The 17,876-nt window shown below is 38.6% G+C and overlaps 2 protein-coding genes across 9 annotated transcripts in view; one reads left to right on the forward strand and one right to left on the reverse strand.

Annotated features, from left to right (window-relative positions):
- Positions 1–10,537, forward strand: part of arhgap45b (Rho GTPase activating protein 45b) — a 50,302-nt gene extending 39,765 nt beyond the window's left edge. For 2 of the 7 annotated variants that reach the window (XM_061977851.2, XM_061977854.2), the window contains exons 16-23: positions 2,089–2,349; positions 2,428–2,591; positions 2,673–2,861; positions 2,930–3,067; positions 6,065–6,321; positions 6,386–6,623; positions 9,464–9,566; positions 9,920–10,537. In XM_061977851.2, coding sequence (XP_061833835.1) covers positions 2,089–2,349; positions 2,428–2,591; positions 2,673–2,861; positions 2,930–3,067; positions 6,065–6,321; positions 6,386–6,623; positions 9,464–9,566; positions 9,920–10,311 — 1,742 coding nt within the window. In that variant the 3' untranslated portion in view covers positions 10,312–10,537. The remainder of the gene's footprint in view (positions 1–2,088; positions 2,350–2,427; positions 2,592–2,672; positions 2,862–2,929; positions 3,068–6,064; positions 6,322–6,385; positions 6,624–9,463; positions 9,567–9,919) is intronic. The other 5 variants (XM_061977857.2, XM_061977856.2, XM_061977855.2 and 2 more) reach the window with 5 other exon arrangements.
- On the reverse strand, positions 10,534–17,748 carry polr2eb (RNA polymerase II, I and III subunit E, b). Of its 2 annotated transcripts, none has more exons than XM_061977858.1 (8): positions 17,567–17,748; positions 15,767–15,926; positions 15,576–15,691; positions 15,427–15,507; positions 13,205–13,263; positions 13,023–13,101; positions 10,766–10,834; positions 10,534–10,671 (listed from the first exon to the last, which is right to left on the reverse strand). In XM_061977858.1, exons 1-7 carry the CDS (start codon positions 17,621–17,623, stop codon positions 10,769–10,771), a joined length of 618 nt encoding a protein of 205 aa, XP_061833842.1. In that variant the 5' UTR covers positions 17,624–17,748; the 3' UTR covers positions 10,534–10,671; positions 10,766–10,768. The 2 variants fall into 2 exon arrangements, with proteins under 2 accessions (XP_061833842.1, XP_061833843.1); XM_061977859.1 differs by having other exon boundaries at positions 10,741–10,834.
- Between the last annotated feature and the right edge of the window lie 128 nt (positions 17,749–17,876).

A 17,876-nucleotide genomic window follows, 5' to 3' on the forward strand; every position in this document is an offset into this window, starting at 1 on the left:
GGATGTTCTCCCGAAATGTGTTTGTCATTCTTGTTTGGTGTGGGTTCACAGTGTGGCGCATATTTGTAACAGTGTTAAAGTTGTTTATACGGCCACCCTCAGTGTGACCTGTATGGCTGTTGACCAAGTATGCTTGGCATTCACTTAAGTGTGTGAAAAGCCATAGATATTACAAACCCCGCTTCCATATGAGTTGGGAAATTGTGTTCGATGTAAATATAAACGGAATACAATGATTTGCAAATCCTTTTCAACCCATATTCAATTGAATGCACTACAAAGACAACATATTTGATGTTCAAACTCATAAACTTTTTTTTTTTTTTTGCAAATAATAATTAACTTAGAATTTCATGGCTGCAACACGTGCCAAAGTAGTTGGGAAAGAGCATGTTCACCACTGTGTTACATGGCCTTTCCTTTTAACAACACTCAGTAAACGTTTGGGAACTGAGGAGACACATTTTTTAAGCTTCTCAGGTGGAATTATTTCCCATTCTTGCTTGATGTACAGCTTAAGTTGTTCAACAATCCGGGGGTCTCCGTTGTGGTATTTTAGGCTTTATAATGCGCCACACATTTTCAATGGGAGACAGGTCTGGACTACAGGCAGGCCAGTCTAGCCACGTTGATGTAAGACGTGGCTTGGCATTGTCTTGCTGAAATAAGCAGGGGCGCCCATGGTAACGTTGCTTGGATGGCAACATATGTTGATCCAAAACCTGTATGTGCCTTTCAGCATTAATGGCGCCTTCACAGATGTGTAAGTTACACACTAATACACCCCATACCATACCATTGGGCACCCCATACCATACCATTGGGCACTAATACACCCCATACCATCACAGATGCTGGCTTTTCAACTTTGCGCCTATAAGAATCCGGATGGTTCTTTTCCTCTTTGGTCCGGAGGACACGACGTCCACAGTTTCCAAAAACAATTTGAAATGTGGACTCGTCAGACCACAGAACACTTTTCCACTTTGTATCAGTCCATCTTAGATGAGCTCAAGCCCAGCGAAGCCGACGGCGTTTCTGGGTGTTGTTGATAAACGGTTTTTGCGTTGCAGAGTAGAGCTTTAACTTGCACTTACAGATGTAGCGACCAACTGTAGTTACTGACAGTGGGTTTCTGAAGTGTTCCTGAGCCCATGTGGTGATATCCTTTACACACTGATGTCGCTTGTTGATGCAGTACAGCCTGAGGAATCGAAGGTCACGGGCTTAGCTGCTTACGTGCAGTGATTTCTCCAGATTCTCTGAACCCTTTGATGATATTACGGACCGTAGATGGTAAAATCCCTAAATTCCTTGCAATAGCTGGTTGAGAAAGGTTTTTCTTAAACTGTTCAACAATTTGCTTATGCATTTGTTGACAAAGTGGTGACCCTCGCCCCATCCTTGTTTGTGAATGACTGAGCATTTCATGAAAGCTACTTTTATACCCAATCATGGCACCCACCTGTTCCCAATTTGCCTGTTCACCTGTGGGATGTTCCAAATAAGTGTTTGATGAGCATTCCTCAACTTTATCAGTATTTATTGCCACCTTTCCCAACTTCTTTGTCACGTGTTGCTGGCATCAAATTCTAAAGTTAATGATTATTTGCAAAAAAAAAATGTTTATCAGTTTGAACATCAAATATGTTGTCTTTGTAGCATATTCAACTGAATATGGGTTGAAAATGATTTGCAAATCATTGTATTCCGTTTATATTTACATCTAACACAATTTCTCAACTCATATGGAAACGGGGTTTGTATGTGCTTGGGCCGACTTGCAAAGACAGTGCCTTTTAAGATTTATTGACGCTCTGTATTTCTCCCTACGTCCGTGTACCACTCCGTACAGCGGCGTTTCAAAAAGTCATACATTTTACTTTTTGAAACCGATACCGATAATTTCCGATATTACATTTTAAAGCATTTATCGGCCGATATTATCGGACATCTCTAATAATACTAATACATTTTATTTGGTATAGCGCTTTTCAGGGTACTCAAAGACGCTTTACAGGATAAAAATTAAAATATAATACAGTTCAAAGTAATAATACATAACAGTATTCAACCTTTCTGTCGCAGGGCCGGGTCACAAGTCATGGGGTTCGACGATGAGTGATGACAGCATCGTTGGAGACGGTGGCCTGGAGTCTCCCACAACCAGCACAAGTAATCTCATCACGTTGTCGTTAAAAGTTTCTCAGCAATCATGTTTACACCGCTTTCTTTCATTTGTGCTAGCCGACATCACTAAAATGGCTCGGACGTCATCCACTGGGACAGTTTCGTCTAATGATGATATGGATGACAAAGACAGGAATGTGGCTTCATTTGAGACGCCAAGTAAGATGTTCCAACAAGGGGGCTAAGTTTGTCTTTTTGAAGGATGCGTCTCTTACGAAGTGTCCGATTCCTCCTCAGACATCAACGGCATGGACCCAGACGTAGTGGTTTCCACCAGACCTTTCCGCAACGTGGGCTTGTCCAAAGCCGCAAAAACGCACCGTATGAGGAAGCTGCGGACTCCCGCGAAGTGCCGTGAGTGTGACAGCTACGTGTACTTCCAGGGCGCCGAGTGCGAGGAGGTCAGGGGACACACCAGAAGCTTTTTGAGTGCCCTCAAAAGATGCTGTTGCTCAGGTCAAGTCTCTTCCTCGTCTCCGCAGTGCTTCCTGGCGTGTCACAAACGCTGTTTGGAGACTCTGGCCATTCAGTGCGGACACAAGAAGCTGCGGGGCCGTCTGCAGCTCTTTGGCAGGGATTTTAATGCGGTGGCCGGCTGTGCCAGCGACTGCATCCCCTTCATCATCACCAAGTGCGTCTCTGAGATAGAGAGACGGGCGCTGAAGATGAAGGTAAGGCTGATTGTAAAATAGGCAGCTTCAGTCTTCACCATCCAACATGTCCTCTCCTACCTACGCAGGGCATCTACAGGGTGAACGGGGTCAAGACCCGAGTGGAGAAGCTGTGTCAGACCTTTGAGAACGGCAAGGAGCTGGTGGAGCTGTCGCAGTGTTCTCCACATGACATCAGCAATGTGCTCAAGCTTTACCTGCGACAGGTACTAACCCCCTCATTTACTGGTGCCGTGTGAACAAACAGACCTTGTTAGCAGTGAGATAGGAAAGTGTAATAACTTGATGCAGATACACTTGGTGAACAACTTCCTGTTCCCTCTGTTATGTCCTCCATCTTTGTCTGGTCGGAATGTCCCCATTACATTTTTGGCCTCTGATTCTGAGCCGATTTCGAGTCCCGTACTGAAAATGTTTTATGGTGAGTTCCGTATTTTTCGGACTATAAGTCGCAGTTTTTTTCATAGTTTGGCCGGGGGTGCGACTTATACTCAGGAGCGACTTATGTGTGAAATTATTAGCACATTACCATAAAATATCAAATAATAATATTATGTAGCTCATTCACGTAAGAGACTAGACGTATAAGATTTCATGGGATTTAGCGATCAGGAGTGACAGATTGTTTGTTTGGTAAACGTATAGCATGTTCTATATCAGGGGTCACCAACGCGGTGCCCGCGGGCACCAGGTCGCCCGTAAGGACCAGATGAGTCGCCCGCTGGCCTGTTCTAAAAATAGCTCAAATAGCAGCACTTACCAGTGAGCTGCCTCTATTTTTTAAATTGTATTTATTTACGAGCAAGCTAGTCTCGCTTTGCTTGACATTTTTAATTCTAAGAGAGACAAAACTCAAATAGAATTTAAAAATCCAAGAAAATATTTTAAAGATTAATTTATATTTTTAATTTGCTTCTTATAACTTTCAGAAAGATAACTTTAGAGAAAAAATACAACCTTTAAAATGATTTTAAGATTTTTAAACACATATACCTTTTTACCTTTTAAATTCCTTCCTCTTCTTTCCTGACAATTTAAATCAATGTTCAAGTAAATGTATTTTTTTTTATTGTAAAGAATAATAAATACATTTTAATTTAATTATTCATTTTAGCTTCTGTTTTTTCGACGAAGAATATTTGTGAAATATTTCTTCAAACTTATTATGATTAAAATTCAAAAAAATTATTCTTGCAAATCTAGAAAATCTGTAGAATCAAATTTAAATCTTATTTCAAAGTCTTTTGAATTTCTTTTAAAATTTTTGTTCAGAAAAATTTAGAAGAAATAATGATTTGTCTTTGTTAGAAATATAGCTTGGTCCAATTTGTTATATATTCTAACAAAGTGCAGATTGGATTTTAACCTATTTAAAACATGTCATCAAAATTCTAAAATTAATCTTAATCAGGGAAAATTACCAATGATGTTCCATAAATTTTTTTTTTTAATTTTTTCAAAAAGATTCAAATTAGCTAGTTTTTCGGTTGAATTTTTAATTTTAAAGAATATAAACTATGTTTCAAAATTACATTTTCATTTTTTTCGTGTTTTCTCCTCTTTTATAAAAATGTTAGTGGCTAGCTAGTTAAAATGGGATATTGTGATTTCACAAGACTGTCTTAGAAGTGATCATTTGAAAATGTTCAATTTGAAAAATGTGCACTTAGAGAAAATATAAAAAAGTGTTGCATATTGAGATTTATCTGTTTCTATATATATTTATTGTGAGAAATCATTAAGATGATCAGTGTTTCCACAAAGATAAATATCATTAATTATTAATAATAACATAGAGTTAAAGGTCATTTGAGCAAATTGGCTATTTCTGGCAATTTATTTAAGTGTGTATCAAACTGGTAGCCCTTCGCATTAATCAGTACCCAAGAAGTAGCTCTTGGTTTCAAAAAGGTTGGTGACCCCTGTTCTATATGTTATAGTTATTTGAATGACTCTTACCATAATATGTTAAGTTAACATACCAGGCACGTTCTCAGTTGGTTATTTATGCCTCATATAATGTACACTTATTCAGCCTGTTGTTCACTATTCTTTTATTTATTTTAAATTGCCTTTCAAATGTCTATTCTTGGTGTTGGGTTTTATCAAAAAAAATTCCCCAAAAAATGCGTCTTATACTCCAGTGCGACTTATATATGTTTTTTTCCTTCTTTATTATGCATTTTCGGCCGGTGCGACTTATACTCCGGAGCGACTTATACTCCACGGTAATTAAAGTAAACACAATAACACATTTTAAAAAAAACATATCTTATAACATTTAGAATGTGTTAGTATTGTTGTAAATCAGATGATGTATTGAATTCTACAGAATTTTATTTTTGAAAAAAATAAAACAAACACAATAAAAAAGCAAACACTACTAATGCCATCCATCCATCCATTTTCTACCGCTTATTCCCTTTGGGGTCGCGGGGGGCGCTGGAGCCTATCTCAGCTACAATCGGGCGGAAGGCGGGGTACACCCTGGACAAGTCGCCACCTCATCGCAGGGCCAACACAGATAGACAGACAACATTCACACTCACATCCACACACTAGGGCCAATTTAGTGTTGCCAATCAACTTATCCCCAGGTGCATGTCTTTGGAAGTGGGAGGAAGCCGGAGTACCCGGAGGGAACCCACGCAGTCACGGGGAGGACATGCAAACTCCACACAGAAAGATCTCGGGATCTTTCCGGGATTGAACCCAAGACTACTCAGGACCTTCGTATTGTGAGGCAGATGCACTAACCCCTCTGCCACTACTAATGCCTCCCAGTTAAATCATTTGGGGTTTGCCCTTAAAGGCTTCCTGTATCCAGAGAGTTACTCCCTGAGTTTGTAAACAATAACAATCCCCCCGCCCCAAAAAATTATTTTGTAGTGAAAACAAAAACAATAAAACTAAATGATCGGCAATAGGTGGACCGCTTTCATGTATGCTCTACTGGATCAGCCTTATTTTTCTAATTAAACGAATCATCGAACCAACAAAATACGAATCAATGCTTTTTACTAATTGAATCAATCAATTTAGTCGATAAATGATTGCAGCTCTAACTGAGACACAGCTGTGGTAAAGACCAGCTGGGCTTGGCTGTTAATCAGCGGATCACTGATCAGTTAAAGGCAAATATCGGTTCTGGTTCCATGATCGGGATCAGGACATCTCTAATTTTCTGTTTATGTGACCCCCAGTTGCCAGAGCCCATCCTGCCTTTCCACATCTACAACAGTCTGGTAGGTTTGGCCAAGGAGAGCATCCAGGGTGAGGCAGACCCCACAGAGTCCAGTGGTGACTTGCCAGTAGTGAGCAGGGGGTCCCAGCTGGTGGATCTGGGCCCAGACACAGAGCCAGAGACTCTGGTGCTAGTGGAGAAACTGAGGGAGCTTCTGAAGGAGCTTCCCAAGGCCAACATGGCGACTCTGCGATACCTCATTCACCATCTTCGACGGTCAGTAAGACAACATGGCGTCTTTTGTCTTCAATGCTCTCTATCTGACCCCTTTCATCTGTAGGATCGCAGAGTTGGAGGAGGAGAACAAAATGTGTGCCAGCAACTTGGGGATCGTGTTTGGCCCCTCCTTGATGCGCCCGCGTCCCACCGGGGCCACCATATCTCTTTCCTCTCTGGTGGACTACCCCCACCAGGCCCGCATTGTGGAGGCCCTCATTGTCTTCTACTTCTCCATCTTCCAGTCCAAAAGCTCTCGGAGCTTTGAAACCTACCGCTCTGTTTCCTCATCTTCTCACCTGGTAAGCTTCAACTTACACTATTTTGTCAATTACCGTATTTTACGGACCATAGGGCGCACCGTATTATAAGGCGCACTGACAAAGAATCGTCTATTTTCGATCTTTTTTCATATATAGGGCGCACCGGATTATAGGGTGCATTAAAGGAGTCCTATTATTATTATTTTTTAAATATAAAACAGTTCCTTGTGGTTTACATAACATGTAATGGTGGTTCTTTGGTTAAATGTTGCATAGATGATGTTTTACAGATCATCTTCAAGCTGCTTTCTGACAGTCTCTTTCGGATGCGCCGTTTTGTGGGAGGTCTTATTTATGTGGCTCACCTTCGGCAACGTCTTCTCCCCGTCATCTTTGTTGTAGCGGTGTAGCGTGCAAGGACGGGAGTGGAAGAAGTGTCAAAAGATGGAGCTAACTGTTTTAATGATATTCAGACTTTACTTAAATCAATAACGGAGCAGCATCTCCTCATCCGGAAACAACACCACCACCGGAAATGTGTCCCGTGAAAAACCGTCCGACCGCAACTCTAATAACTAAAGTTCTGTGGGTAATAATGTAAACTCACTACACCGGTATGTTTTAGCGCTTTCATAGTATAATTAAGAACTTTACGCTACATTATATTAGAAATGGCAACAGTGGAGGATGAATGTCTCATGACAAGAAGATAGTGAAAAAGAAGAAGCTTATCGACTACGGTGTCGGCACGGACTACAAAGGCAAATTTTCAGGACTTACGCAGATCCCAAATACACATCAGCAGGTACCAGAAGGTTAGAAAAGTTGCTTTTGCGTAATATTGTGAAACAAAACACCAGATAATGTCTTACCTTATACACACACCATAATAATACTCGTATGTACAATCCATCAAGCGGTGCGGCTTCATAGCTTACCAAAGTCGTCGTAAAACATTGTGATAGATTTTTGAGCACCGTGTGCAATGTTCTAAATTTTCAATGGAACATATAAAATGTTGGTGTTGTTTACTTGAGTCATATTGCAGTCTACACATATCTCTTATGTCTGACTGCCATCTACTGGTCATACTTATTAGACCATGTACCAAATAAAATAGCTTTGACGTCAGTAAGCAAAACCAGAATTATTCCATATATTAGGTGCACCGGGTTATAAGGCGCACTGTCAAGTTTTGAGGGGGAAAAATTATTTTAAGTGGGCCTTATAATCCGGAACATACAGTACTATATTTACTCAAGTGCAAAGAGTACCGGGATGACTCATTTATTTGTGTGGATCGATTTTTATGTTTAAAAAAAATAATTTTACAGAACTGTAGAGTACTGTCTTTTAGGGGGTCAATGTTTATTTGTAAAATATTTGTGATAGTATAATGGAGCGATGTAACAATATTTTGGTTTCAAAATGCTAGCAATAACGTGATGTACCAAACAAGAACTGGGAGTACTCCCGTCAGTGTAGTTTTTTCTGGTGCTATTGAGCGTACCGGTCTGACAAGTTAACCAAATCCGCCATGATCCCCTGTGCAGGAAGCAGAGTGAGAGCAGAGCGAAAAACTAAAAAAAAAAAAAAAGGAACCTCCTGCGAAATTTGAATCAGAAGTTTTTTTTGTTTTTTTTGTCCTGTCCAGCTTCTCAGGCAAATCATATAGTTGATGTAGATGCCCATATCGGCTGTTCAGATTTACTTTACAAAAGAGAAGTGTAGGATACTTCTCTTGTTGCCTTATTTGTATTTGACTTTATTAAATGTATTTATATTATCATTTGGTGCAGCCGGGCCGTAGCAGGAGGGGATAGAAAGAGAACAAAAAGAAATACAGAGGGGGAAATTGTGGGGACAAGAGGGGGATTAGACAGGGAGACAAAAACAACAACAGCAAACACAACAACAATAGAGCAACATCAGCAAATACGACATGTACAAATATGATGGTAAAAGTGATAGCAAATAAGCAGTTAGCGAAAATAAAAATTAATACAGAAATGACTATGAGCATTATTACACTACAAATGGCTCAATACAAATACCAATAGAAATAGCGCTATTGATAATGAACAATACCAATAATTTACCTCTATTATCAACAATACAATTGTTCAAATGCAACAATACATATACGTAATGATAACTTGAGATACGAAAGAATGCAGAAAAATGGAGGGGGAGAAAGAGCAGCAACCGAATCAGAAGTATGAACGCATTTTGGTTTAGCGGTAAACAAAAATGGAGAAAAGACTGCAGTCATCTACAAGTGGGGAGTATAAGCTGTGTGAGAAGTCACGCAGAAAAGATTGATGTAAAACCAAGAAGCAAGCGAGGCCAAACATTTAATTTGTGAGGCATTTCAACCAAACACCTCTTCATTATTATTCATTACTATATTACTATTACTTTCATAAATACTCATAGAACATTAACTTTGTTTAATTGCATTAAATGTGTTGATTCTTAACATTTCAGACACTTAATTTTCCACACTAAAGCATTTTTACAAAGTCATCTTTTTGACAAAACTGCAATAATATCCTAGTGTGGCCATATCGTACAATGAGATGTTGATATTGTTACATCCCTGGTATTGTTTTAATTTTAACATTAAATAAAATAAGTAGACTGTTTACTAGGAGTGAGTAAATACATGCTATTTAACTATAGTAAACCAAAGCAATATTTTATTTAATCAATATTACAGTTCATTGAACTAAAAAAGTGTCAGTTAGATGCAATGTTATATAAGGTTACAAATGCATGTTTTTTTTTTATCATTTAGTTTACTAAACCGCAGAGATGATGAGGCACTTATTAGGGGTAATATGTTTATTAGTTGGGTGACAGTTGTAATTCTTCCAAAGCAGGCTCAGGTTAGCGAAGACATGACGAGTAGCTCCCCCAACGGCGAAGAGGACGGAGGCCGACTGAGGAAGAGCAAATCTGAGTCCGACAAAATGGATGAAGGTAAGTTTTTCCCCAAGGTTATGTTGTCGTAAATAGCAATGAATCCTAGGAATTAAAGTGAACATAAAACTGGTTGCTTACAGAGCAAGTCATTACCGCTCTCATCAATTCATAATATATTGCTGCTATTACTTATTGCAACTTTGTGAATTTTTTAAACTGCTTGTTCAGTTTTATTCATCAATAACTAGAGTGATTGCATTAATTAAAGATTATTGACATGTGAATGAACAATTGTGTGTGTGGTCTAAAGATACTGGAGACATTGCACTGTAATCACATTTGGAAAAAGTCATTTAATGGCTGGAGCCATGACAGGAGTGAGTCTGCAGTCCCACATTAACGCCATGCAGGTGTGTCTTCAGGGTCCAGCGAGCAGCTTCCCGACTCCGACTCTGAGCTGGACGACAGCGCTCCAAGAGGACCAAGCGAGCAAGAAGACCAACTGAGCAACAGAGACAGCTTAGACCTTTCCAGCCCTACTGATCCAGACCAAGAGGCGGACCTCAGCCACCCGGACCACGTGCAGCCTCCGCAGTTGCCGCAGAGCGGGCCCCCCGACGAGGACACGGGGGTCGTCAAGGGGGATCTGTGCTCCTCGCTCGCCGGGCTGAACGTGAACCAGTCCAACAATTACTACTACTGCTCACCGCTCTCTGGACGCTCAAGAATCTTACTGGCTCGCTTGTGCGGGAAGAAATTACCGCTGACAAAGTACCGAGCCAGTGAGCCTGAATTTGTCTGAATGATCGATCACAAAGGTTGAGATTGTTCAAATAATCTCTTTAATCTTCTGCAGCTTTTATCATCTAAAATGTTTTAATGCAATCTTGCTGTGTAACCTAGTATTACATTGGCTCATATTTTCACGCCTTAAATTGCTGCTGGTTTTATTCCCGCACTTTTTTCCCTCCTAATTCATGTTTCACTCTTATACATGTGTTGTCTGTTTTAATAAAACGATATATTTATTTTGGTTTATAATTGTTTATTTGCAAAACATAACAAAAATGAAATACACAAACATAGAATTTATTGGTAAGTGGAACATCTGTTTTCTTCTCTACTGCTCCTCCAAAATGATTGCGGCGATCTCGAGCATTACCTGGGAAGTTAAGTATGAACATTTTACTGTTTAAGCGTCTTCTAACAGAGACATTGTGATGGACTGTACCACTTTTTGTCCACAGAACTCTGACCTGTCACTGGACTAGTCTGTAGGTGATGTACCTTCCAGCAGTTTCACTCGGCCTGATGATCTTCACAACCTGGAGAAAATGTTACATTTACTTCTTAAAAGGTTTGCTTTTTCAATATAATGTAGATTACAAAAAACATTAATAGCTGCAACCTACTTAGAAGTGACAAATGTGTAAAAAAGAAAAGTTAAAATACCATTCATCGCTTTTAACAGATGTTGATTACCAAATTATGTGAGAACTATTAGGCAAACATGCTGGTAATTATGTAATGGTGCATGCAGGGAGGGGGAAAAAAAGCATATTTTGTAACGGGAAGTGAAAGCAGAGCGAAATACATTCACTCTTCTTGCCGTGGAAATCCAATAGGGCTTTTGTGAAAAGTCATTAGAGGTCCTAAGATATAAAGTGAAAAAAATTGTTGAAACAACAAAAACTCCTGTTTCGAATGAAGCCAAGTCAAACACTATTTGACTTTGCATTGATTGCAGTGACATGCTAAATATTGTTGGAACTAAACATTGCAGGACAACAAGTAAATAACTTAAATCTAACTAAACATTGAGGCAAAACACTACCTTCCCACTATTAAAGGGGACCTATTGTGCACAACCAACTTGTATTACCTATTGGTGCACTTTTTTTTTATTTGGAATCAAACTTTGAAGGTATTGTGGAGATATTTATAAAGCAATCTTGCCTTCTTTCATACTTTCTCTAAAGAAGCCGTGTGGAATTTGCGATGTTATTACCCACTGGTGATGTTGGCGGATATACCCACATATGGTAAGTTTTTTTACCCGAATAGCTTTGCCCGAGTCCGCCATTGTAGTCCGACGCTGTAGTCAATAAGATCCTTATTTTTCTCTAAGCTCTTATGGGGCAGACTGACTTGTACATGCACATGCATCCTCCGCTGTTGCCATTTCTAATACAAAGTAGGGTTTAGTTCTAACATACCTGTCAGTAGACCCGTTATGAAAGCGCTAAAAACTACAACATAGATTAAGGTGAGAAGACTCATTCGAAGTGGAGGCACGTAAATAAGACAAAAACGGCGCATCCTAAAGAGACGGTTCAGAAAGCAGCTTGAAGATTGGCTTTAAAACATAATCTATGCAGAATTTTGACCAAAGAACCACTATTACGTGTTACGTAGATCGTAAGGAAGGGTTTTTAATTCAGAAAAATGTAATATGACCCCTTTGAGGCAACTGCAGAAGCTGAATTATAGATGACCGCAAAATAGAGATTGAATAGATGGCCAGATCTTAAAGAGCCGTTCAGAAGACTGGCTCATATTTATTTTCTTGTTTAAGAAGTGACTTATTTTTAACAAGGAAACACTGTCAGCATGAATTACAATTGGATCAGAATAATTCAAAATGACACATGCCACCAATATATTACATGTATATAATATACGTATATACGTGTTTGCGTATGTCAAAGCTGCACTGCAAAAAGCTAAACTTATATATTGTGTTTTGTGTTATAAGCAAATTACTTAACACAGTAACCAAGGTATAAGCAAAGATTGCATGGCTTCCATTAAAAAGGTATATACATCTGCACAAATAAGTTCCAACATTGCCTTTCATGGCCCCAACCAGAAATGTTGTGCCTCCATACTATTCTACTTCAACGCTTCACAAGTGTAAAAGGAATAAAAACCCTAAAAATTCTACTTTGGTAATGTTGGTAAATTATATCTTAAAAACAGTATTTAAGAGTGTCACATTCAGCTGTTTTTTTATTACAACTGCCTTGTTTTTTTTGCCCTTTTAACCCTGTAAAATACTCCCATCTTCTCAGCTGAACGGAAATATACAGAAGCTATTGAATGCTTGCCCCCAAGCGTGGTTGCAATCCATCAATTAGAGATGCGCATCTGAAATTATCTTCCAAATTAATAAAAAATATTCAAAATGACTTTGCTGAAATATTAATGTTTATGTCAGCTCATGCGCCACATAATTCCAGGCTAAACTGATGGTTAAGTGGAGGTAGCAAAGGCAAAAAACATGTTTGCAAAGATAAATATGTGCGAGCTGGTACTTTCTGAAATACTTTTGTGTATCATTGCTTTAGAACTGAAGTTTTTTGTAGATACAAAATTCTTTGTTTTCAACGGGTTTTGTGAGACTTGAGAACTGCACCTTTTGCTTTAAGATAAGTTTGAGTTCAAAAATACACATTTTTTTACCCTGTGAAATATGTTGGCTATAAAGTGCGTGTGTCAACTTGGCTTTGGTACCTGTCCTCTTTTTAGGCCAAAGTAGCGAGCCACGGGGTCCCCAGCCTGGATCCTCGGCAACTGACTCTCCTTCAGTTTACTGAGGTAAGCGTGTTAAGGCACATTGTTCACATTCACAAGGCTAAACGCAGCGTGGTGCTGTTTAGCTTGAAAACATGCTCTACTGCTGTGTGTAAGGATACTATCTTGCCAGAAGTTCGGTTACTTCCTCTTTTGTCATCACAGTATGTTCTGGCACAAGCTGAAAGACAAAAAAAGGTTCAGTTTTATAATTTCTTTCATCTGAAGCATTAAGAGTGGAAAAATGTGATGTACAATCTAGTCCTGCACAACAATTATGAGTAGCGTAGGGCTGGGCGATATATCGAATATACTCGATATATTGCGGGTTTGTCTCTGCGCGATATAGAAAATGACTATATCTTGAGTATTCGAGTATACGTATAGGAGACAGAGCCTTCTCCGTTGCCGCCCCTAAGCTCTGGAACAGCCTTCTACTCCACATTAGGTCAACCCAGAGCCTGGGGGTCTTCAAAAGCCTTCTTAACCTTCCCCTTGTGTTAGCTTTCTGTTACCATCTCTTATGTTAACGGGTCGGTTTTGACCCATGTCTTAAATCAGCTGTAAAATACACTAAAAACAAATATCTATCATCCAATTTTGTTTCTCATCTCTTGGTTACCTTGCTAGGCTTCCTTGTCCATGAAAATATTGGTTTTAATATTGTTGGTGTGGGCCATTGGGCCTTTTTTTGTCATTATACCCCTCGATTTCAATTTAAAAAAAATTGTAAAATGAACCTCAAGAGAATAGTATAAATAAATAAAAGGTTGTTGTTACCTGATTATTACTTAAGGGTATTATTAGAACACATCTCTTAAATACATTTGTTTTATTTATTTTTTTATTTTATGACCTATCTCTTCTCGCTGGCCTTTAACCTGAGCTGAGCCCGCCCACTAGGCCACCATTTCTAGCTTCCCACCCCCTTCGCTTTAGTTTTTTTTCTCTCTCTCAATTTGTCGCACTTTTATTTCATTATTTTTATCTTGCAAATTTACTTTTTATCCGAACCCTTTCACCGTATTGCTTTTGCACTATCTTGTTTAGCTTATGCATTGTTTATGTTCTGTTTTGTTTTTTCTTGCTCTATGCTTTTTAACCTGTAAAGCACTTTAGTCCAATTTAAAGAATTGTTGGAAACGTGCTATATAAAAAAAGTTGCCTTGCCTACGTTCTCACGCAGTTGCTTTTAGCTGTGGGCATTACACTACAGGCTTTTCTCACTCTTTCTTGTCTCCTTCTCACAGAGACATAAAACAAGCGCACCTTCTTACATTCGTCACATACTGTCGCGCGTGCAAAGTCAGACGTCCTCGCCGAGCAGAAAGGTAGCGGCATGGTAAAGTTAGCAGTGGCAGGTGCTGCAAGTGGAGTGGTAATACAAGAGAGAGACGGTGCGAATCTGGTAACAAATGGAGGAAGAATTAATTCCTAAGAAAAACAGCACGGGGTCCATCGTCTGGCGGTGGTTTGGCTTCAAGCGGGAATATGTTGAACAGAAATATGTCAAGTATGCGGAAAAAGCGTTGCTACAAAAAGTAGCAGCACTGCTAATGTGTAGCATCATTTGAAAAGTCACCCGCTAGAGAATGAGTGTTTGAAACTCCGCATGTCAACATCTCCGGCCGGTGCCACACTCACAAAATGCCGAAGCAACCAGCACTGACCCAATTGAGCCTGGCGTCTTCCATTTCCAGATCAACACCGTATGAAAAAAATTGTCTACAACAGAAGGAGATAACGTCCGCAGGAACCTACCACATGGCGAAGGACATACACTATTTGATTTCCTATTTTGCAGCTCATTTTTATTTGACAGTTATTGAAATATCTTGTGTGACATCATGCACAAAAGTGCACTTTATTTGTTTTAAACTATTGTAGTGGCGTTCTGTACAAAAAGTGCACTTTAATTTAGAGTTGTTTTGATATGTCATCTTAGTGACATCATGCACAAAAGTGCACTAATAGCTTGTTTTAAAATGTCTGACAATCTGACACCACTTTCTGTTTTGAAATGACATGAATGTTTGTGCCACTGCTTAATAACTGTTTAATAAATACAGTTTTGGTCAATTGACTTAGTTGTGGTTTCCCTCTCTGCATGAAAGTTTAAAAGTAGCATATATTAATGCAGTATGAACAAGAATGTTTTAATGTAGACACATAGAATCATCATACTGCTGTGATTATATGCATCAAGTGTTCATTCAAGGCTAAGGCAAAATATCGAGATATATATCGTATATCGTGACATCAATAAAAGGTCATATCGCCCAGCCCTATAAGCAGGCTATCACACTAACATTATTGTTTTGACACACACACTGTCCTTGTTTACCTCGTGTTCCGTGATGTTGATGAGCAACTCCTGCTGTAGAAACTGTTCCAGTATGTATTTAGGTGCCATGTCCACTAAAGACTTAACGGGAGAATAGAATAATGAGTATAAATTTAGAAATACAAATACATTTTCACTGAACTACGGACCTGTTTGGCAGACGGCGTCATGCCCATCTGAACAACTATGATGGCTCTAGTGATGTTCTCCTCCTGCATCTTCTGACAGTACATCTTAATCGTCTTAATCCCCACCTTGGGCTCCTCTGGGGAAAAAAAAAAAAAAGAATGTCACCAGAACTCTCTGCAGTTGAGTGATCATTGCTGTCTATTGTTCCTACCAGGGAAAAACACAGACATCTGGTCAGTGGGGTCATCATTGTGCGCCACCAGCACGTTGAGGTCTGTGCGTCGAGGTTGATCTCCAAACTTCATCTTGAACTCCTCCAGGGTCTGATCCAACTCTTCCTGCGACACCAAGTAGCCTCGATCGTGGCATAGCTGAGAAGGTGAAACACACATAAAGCCATGCCTCATTGGAAATGTAGCTATATGATTAAGTTTTTGATTGATTGAGACTTTTATTAGTAGATTGCACAGTACAGTACATATTCCGTACAATTGACCACTAAATGGTAACACCCGATAAGTTTTTCAACTTGTTTAAGTCGGGGTCCACGTTAATCAATTCATGGTAAAAAAAATAATTAAAAAAAGTTCATAAGTTGTTTAGTTTTTAGTTTATTATTCTTCTTCGGTCAATGGTCAACAAAATAAACAAACAGTTGTACATTCATAGATTGAAAATGAAAATGTTGCAGACCGAAAGGGTTTAGGCTGAAGTTGAACACTTATTGCGCCTAACCCTATAAACAATGTCAAGTACAAGATGAACTTCTGAAAATTATGAAATGTCCTTTGTACAACATATTATAAATACACATTATACACAACATAAACACAATTAAATTATATACACAGTAAAGACATGTGAAATATCCTTGTACACGTGTTAGTTAAACCTTTTGTACCAATTATATACTATATACAAACAATTATACTTCCATTATTATTTATATCCCACATTTAGTTTTTAATTAACATTGATCATAGTATTAACTACAGTGTTGATTATTTTTTCAAGACATTGGTCTTAAAGTGTCTTTTTAAATGTGTGAATGGAACTGGAACATTTGAAGGAATCATCCAAGCTGTTCCACAGATGAACCCCCCTGACAGAAACACATCTACTTTTTAAGCTCGTTCTTATGTTTGCTTTCTGAAAGACAGCTGAACCTCTGAGGTCATAGGGATTCTCTCTGGGTTTGAACCTCTGCTGTAGACACCCTGGCAGCATGTGGTTATGAGCTTTGTACGTCACAATAGCAGTGTTGAGGTCAACAAGATCATGCGGTTTTAATGTAATAAACAGAGCATTGGTATGGTCATGATAATCCGCATAATTTACAATTCTAATCGCGTTCTTTTGAAGTAAGAACATAGAGTTGATGTTTGATTTGTAATTGTTACCCCAGATTTCAACACAATAATTAAGAAATGGGAGTACGAAATAATTATATAACATGTTAAGAGCCTTTTGATTTACAGAGTTTTTGATTTTATGTAACATAGCAATAATTTTTGCCATCTTTGTCTTAAGTATATTTATGTACTGTTTCCAATTTAATTTATCATCTATATAGATTCCCAAAAATGTTGTTGAATACACCCTTTCTATCTCCATATCATCAATTCTTATATGACACTTTATGATATTTTTCCTATTTCCAAAAATTATATATTTTGTTTTATTTAGGTTGATTGATAGTTTATTGGCATCAAACCATTGCTTTAGTATGTGGGGTTCACTCTCTACAGTCTCTAAGAGTTGGCCAAGGTCTTATGTTTTTTTTTAAAGATTTTACAGATATCATTGATATACAATAAAAACAATTTTGGTCCCAGTACAGTAGGCTATAGATAACGTACTAAACAGGTCGTATTCATGCTGAGGATCAAATAAATATAAAAACTACATAGGAAACACATCCACTGGAGACATAAAGTATATTATTAGCGACAGAATCAACTAGAAGGCAGCTAACAACACTAAGCTAATATGTTAGTTTAAAACCAATCACCTGCATGATGGTCTTGCGAATCTTCCAAAGTCTATAGGTTTCCTCTTCGTCATCCATGCTTCCTTTAGCACTAAATATTTAACCAAAGTATGCAAGTATTGATAAATATTTCCAATAATGTTTTAATCATTAAACGGGCGACTTCTACCACCACGCATGATATGCGGCAGCTAACAGGCGCATGTTTGTGACGTCAGAACAACACTTCCTGAATCGCTCGGGAAAATTTAAAAAGTAAAAATAGTAAAATAATAATTAAAACTTAAGCACGGAATTTTAAACACAATATCAGCCGAAAATAAATTTATAT

Source organism: Nerophis lumbriciformis, linkage group LG18 (genome assembly GCF_033978685.3).
Source record: "Nerophis lumbriciformis linkage group LG18, RoL_Nlum_v2.1, whole genome shotgun sequence".
NCBI lineage: Eukaryota > Metazoa > Chordata > Actinopteri > Syngnathiformes > Syngnathidae > Nerophis > Nerophis lumbriciformis.

Excerpts from the sequence above, each read along its gene's own strand:
- polr2eb (XM_061977858.1), bottom strand. The coding sequence starts at position 17,623 with ATGGATGACGAAGAGGAAACCTATAGACTTTGGAAGATTCGCAAGACC. Across the intron at positions 15,692-15,766 it reads GATGTCTGTGTTTTTCCCTG|AGGAGCCCAAGGTGGGGATT; the intron begins GTAGGAACAATA and ends TTTTTTCCCCAG. Across the intron at positions 13,102-13,204 it reads ACCGAACTTCTGGCAAGATA|TAAACTGAAGGAGAGTCAGT; the intron begins GTATCCTTACAC and ends CGCTTACCTCAG.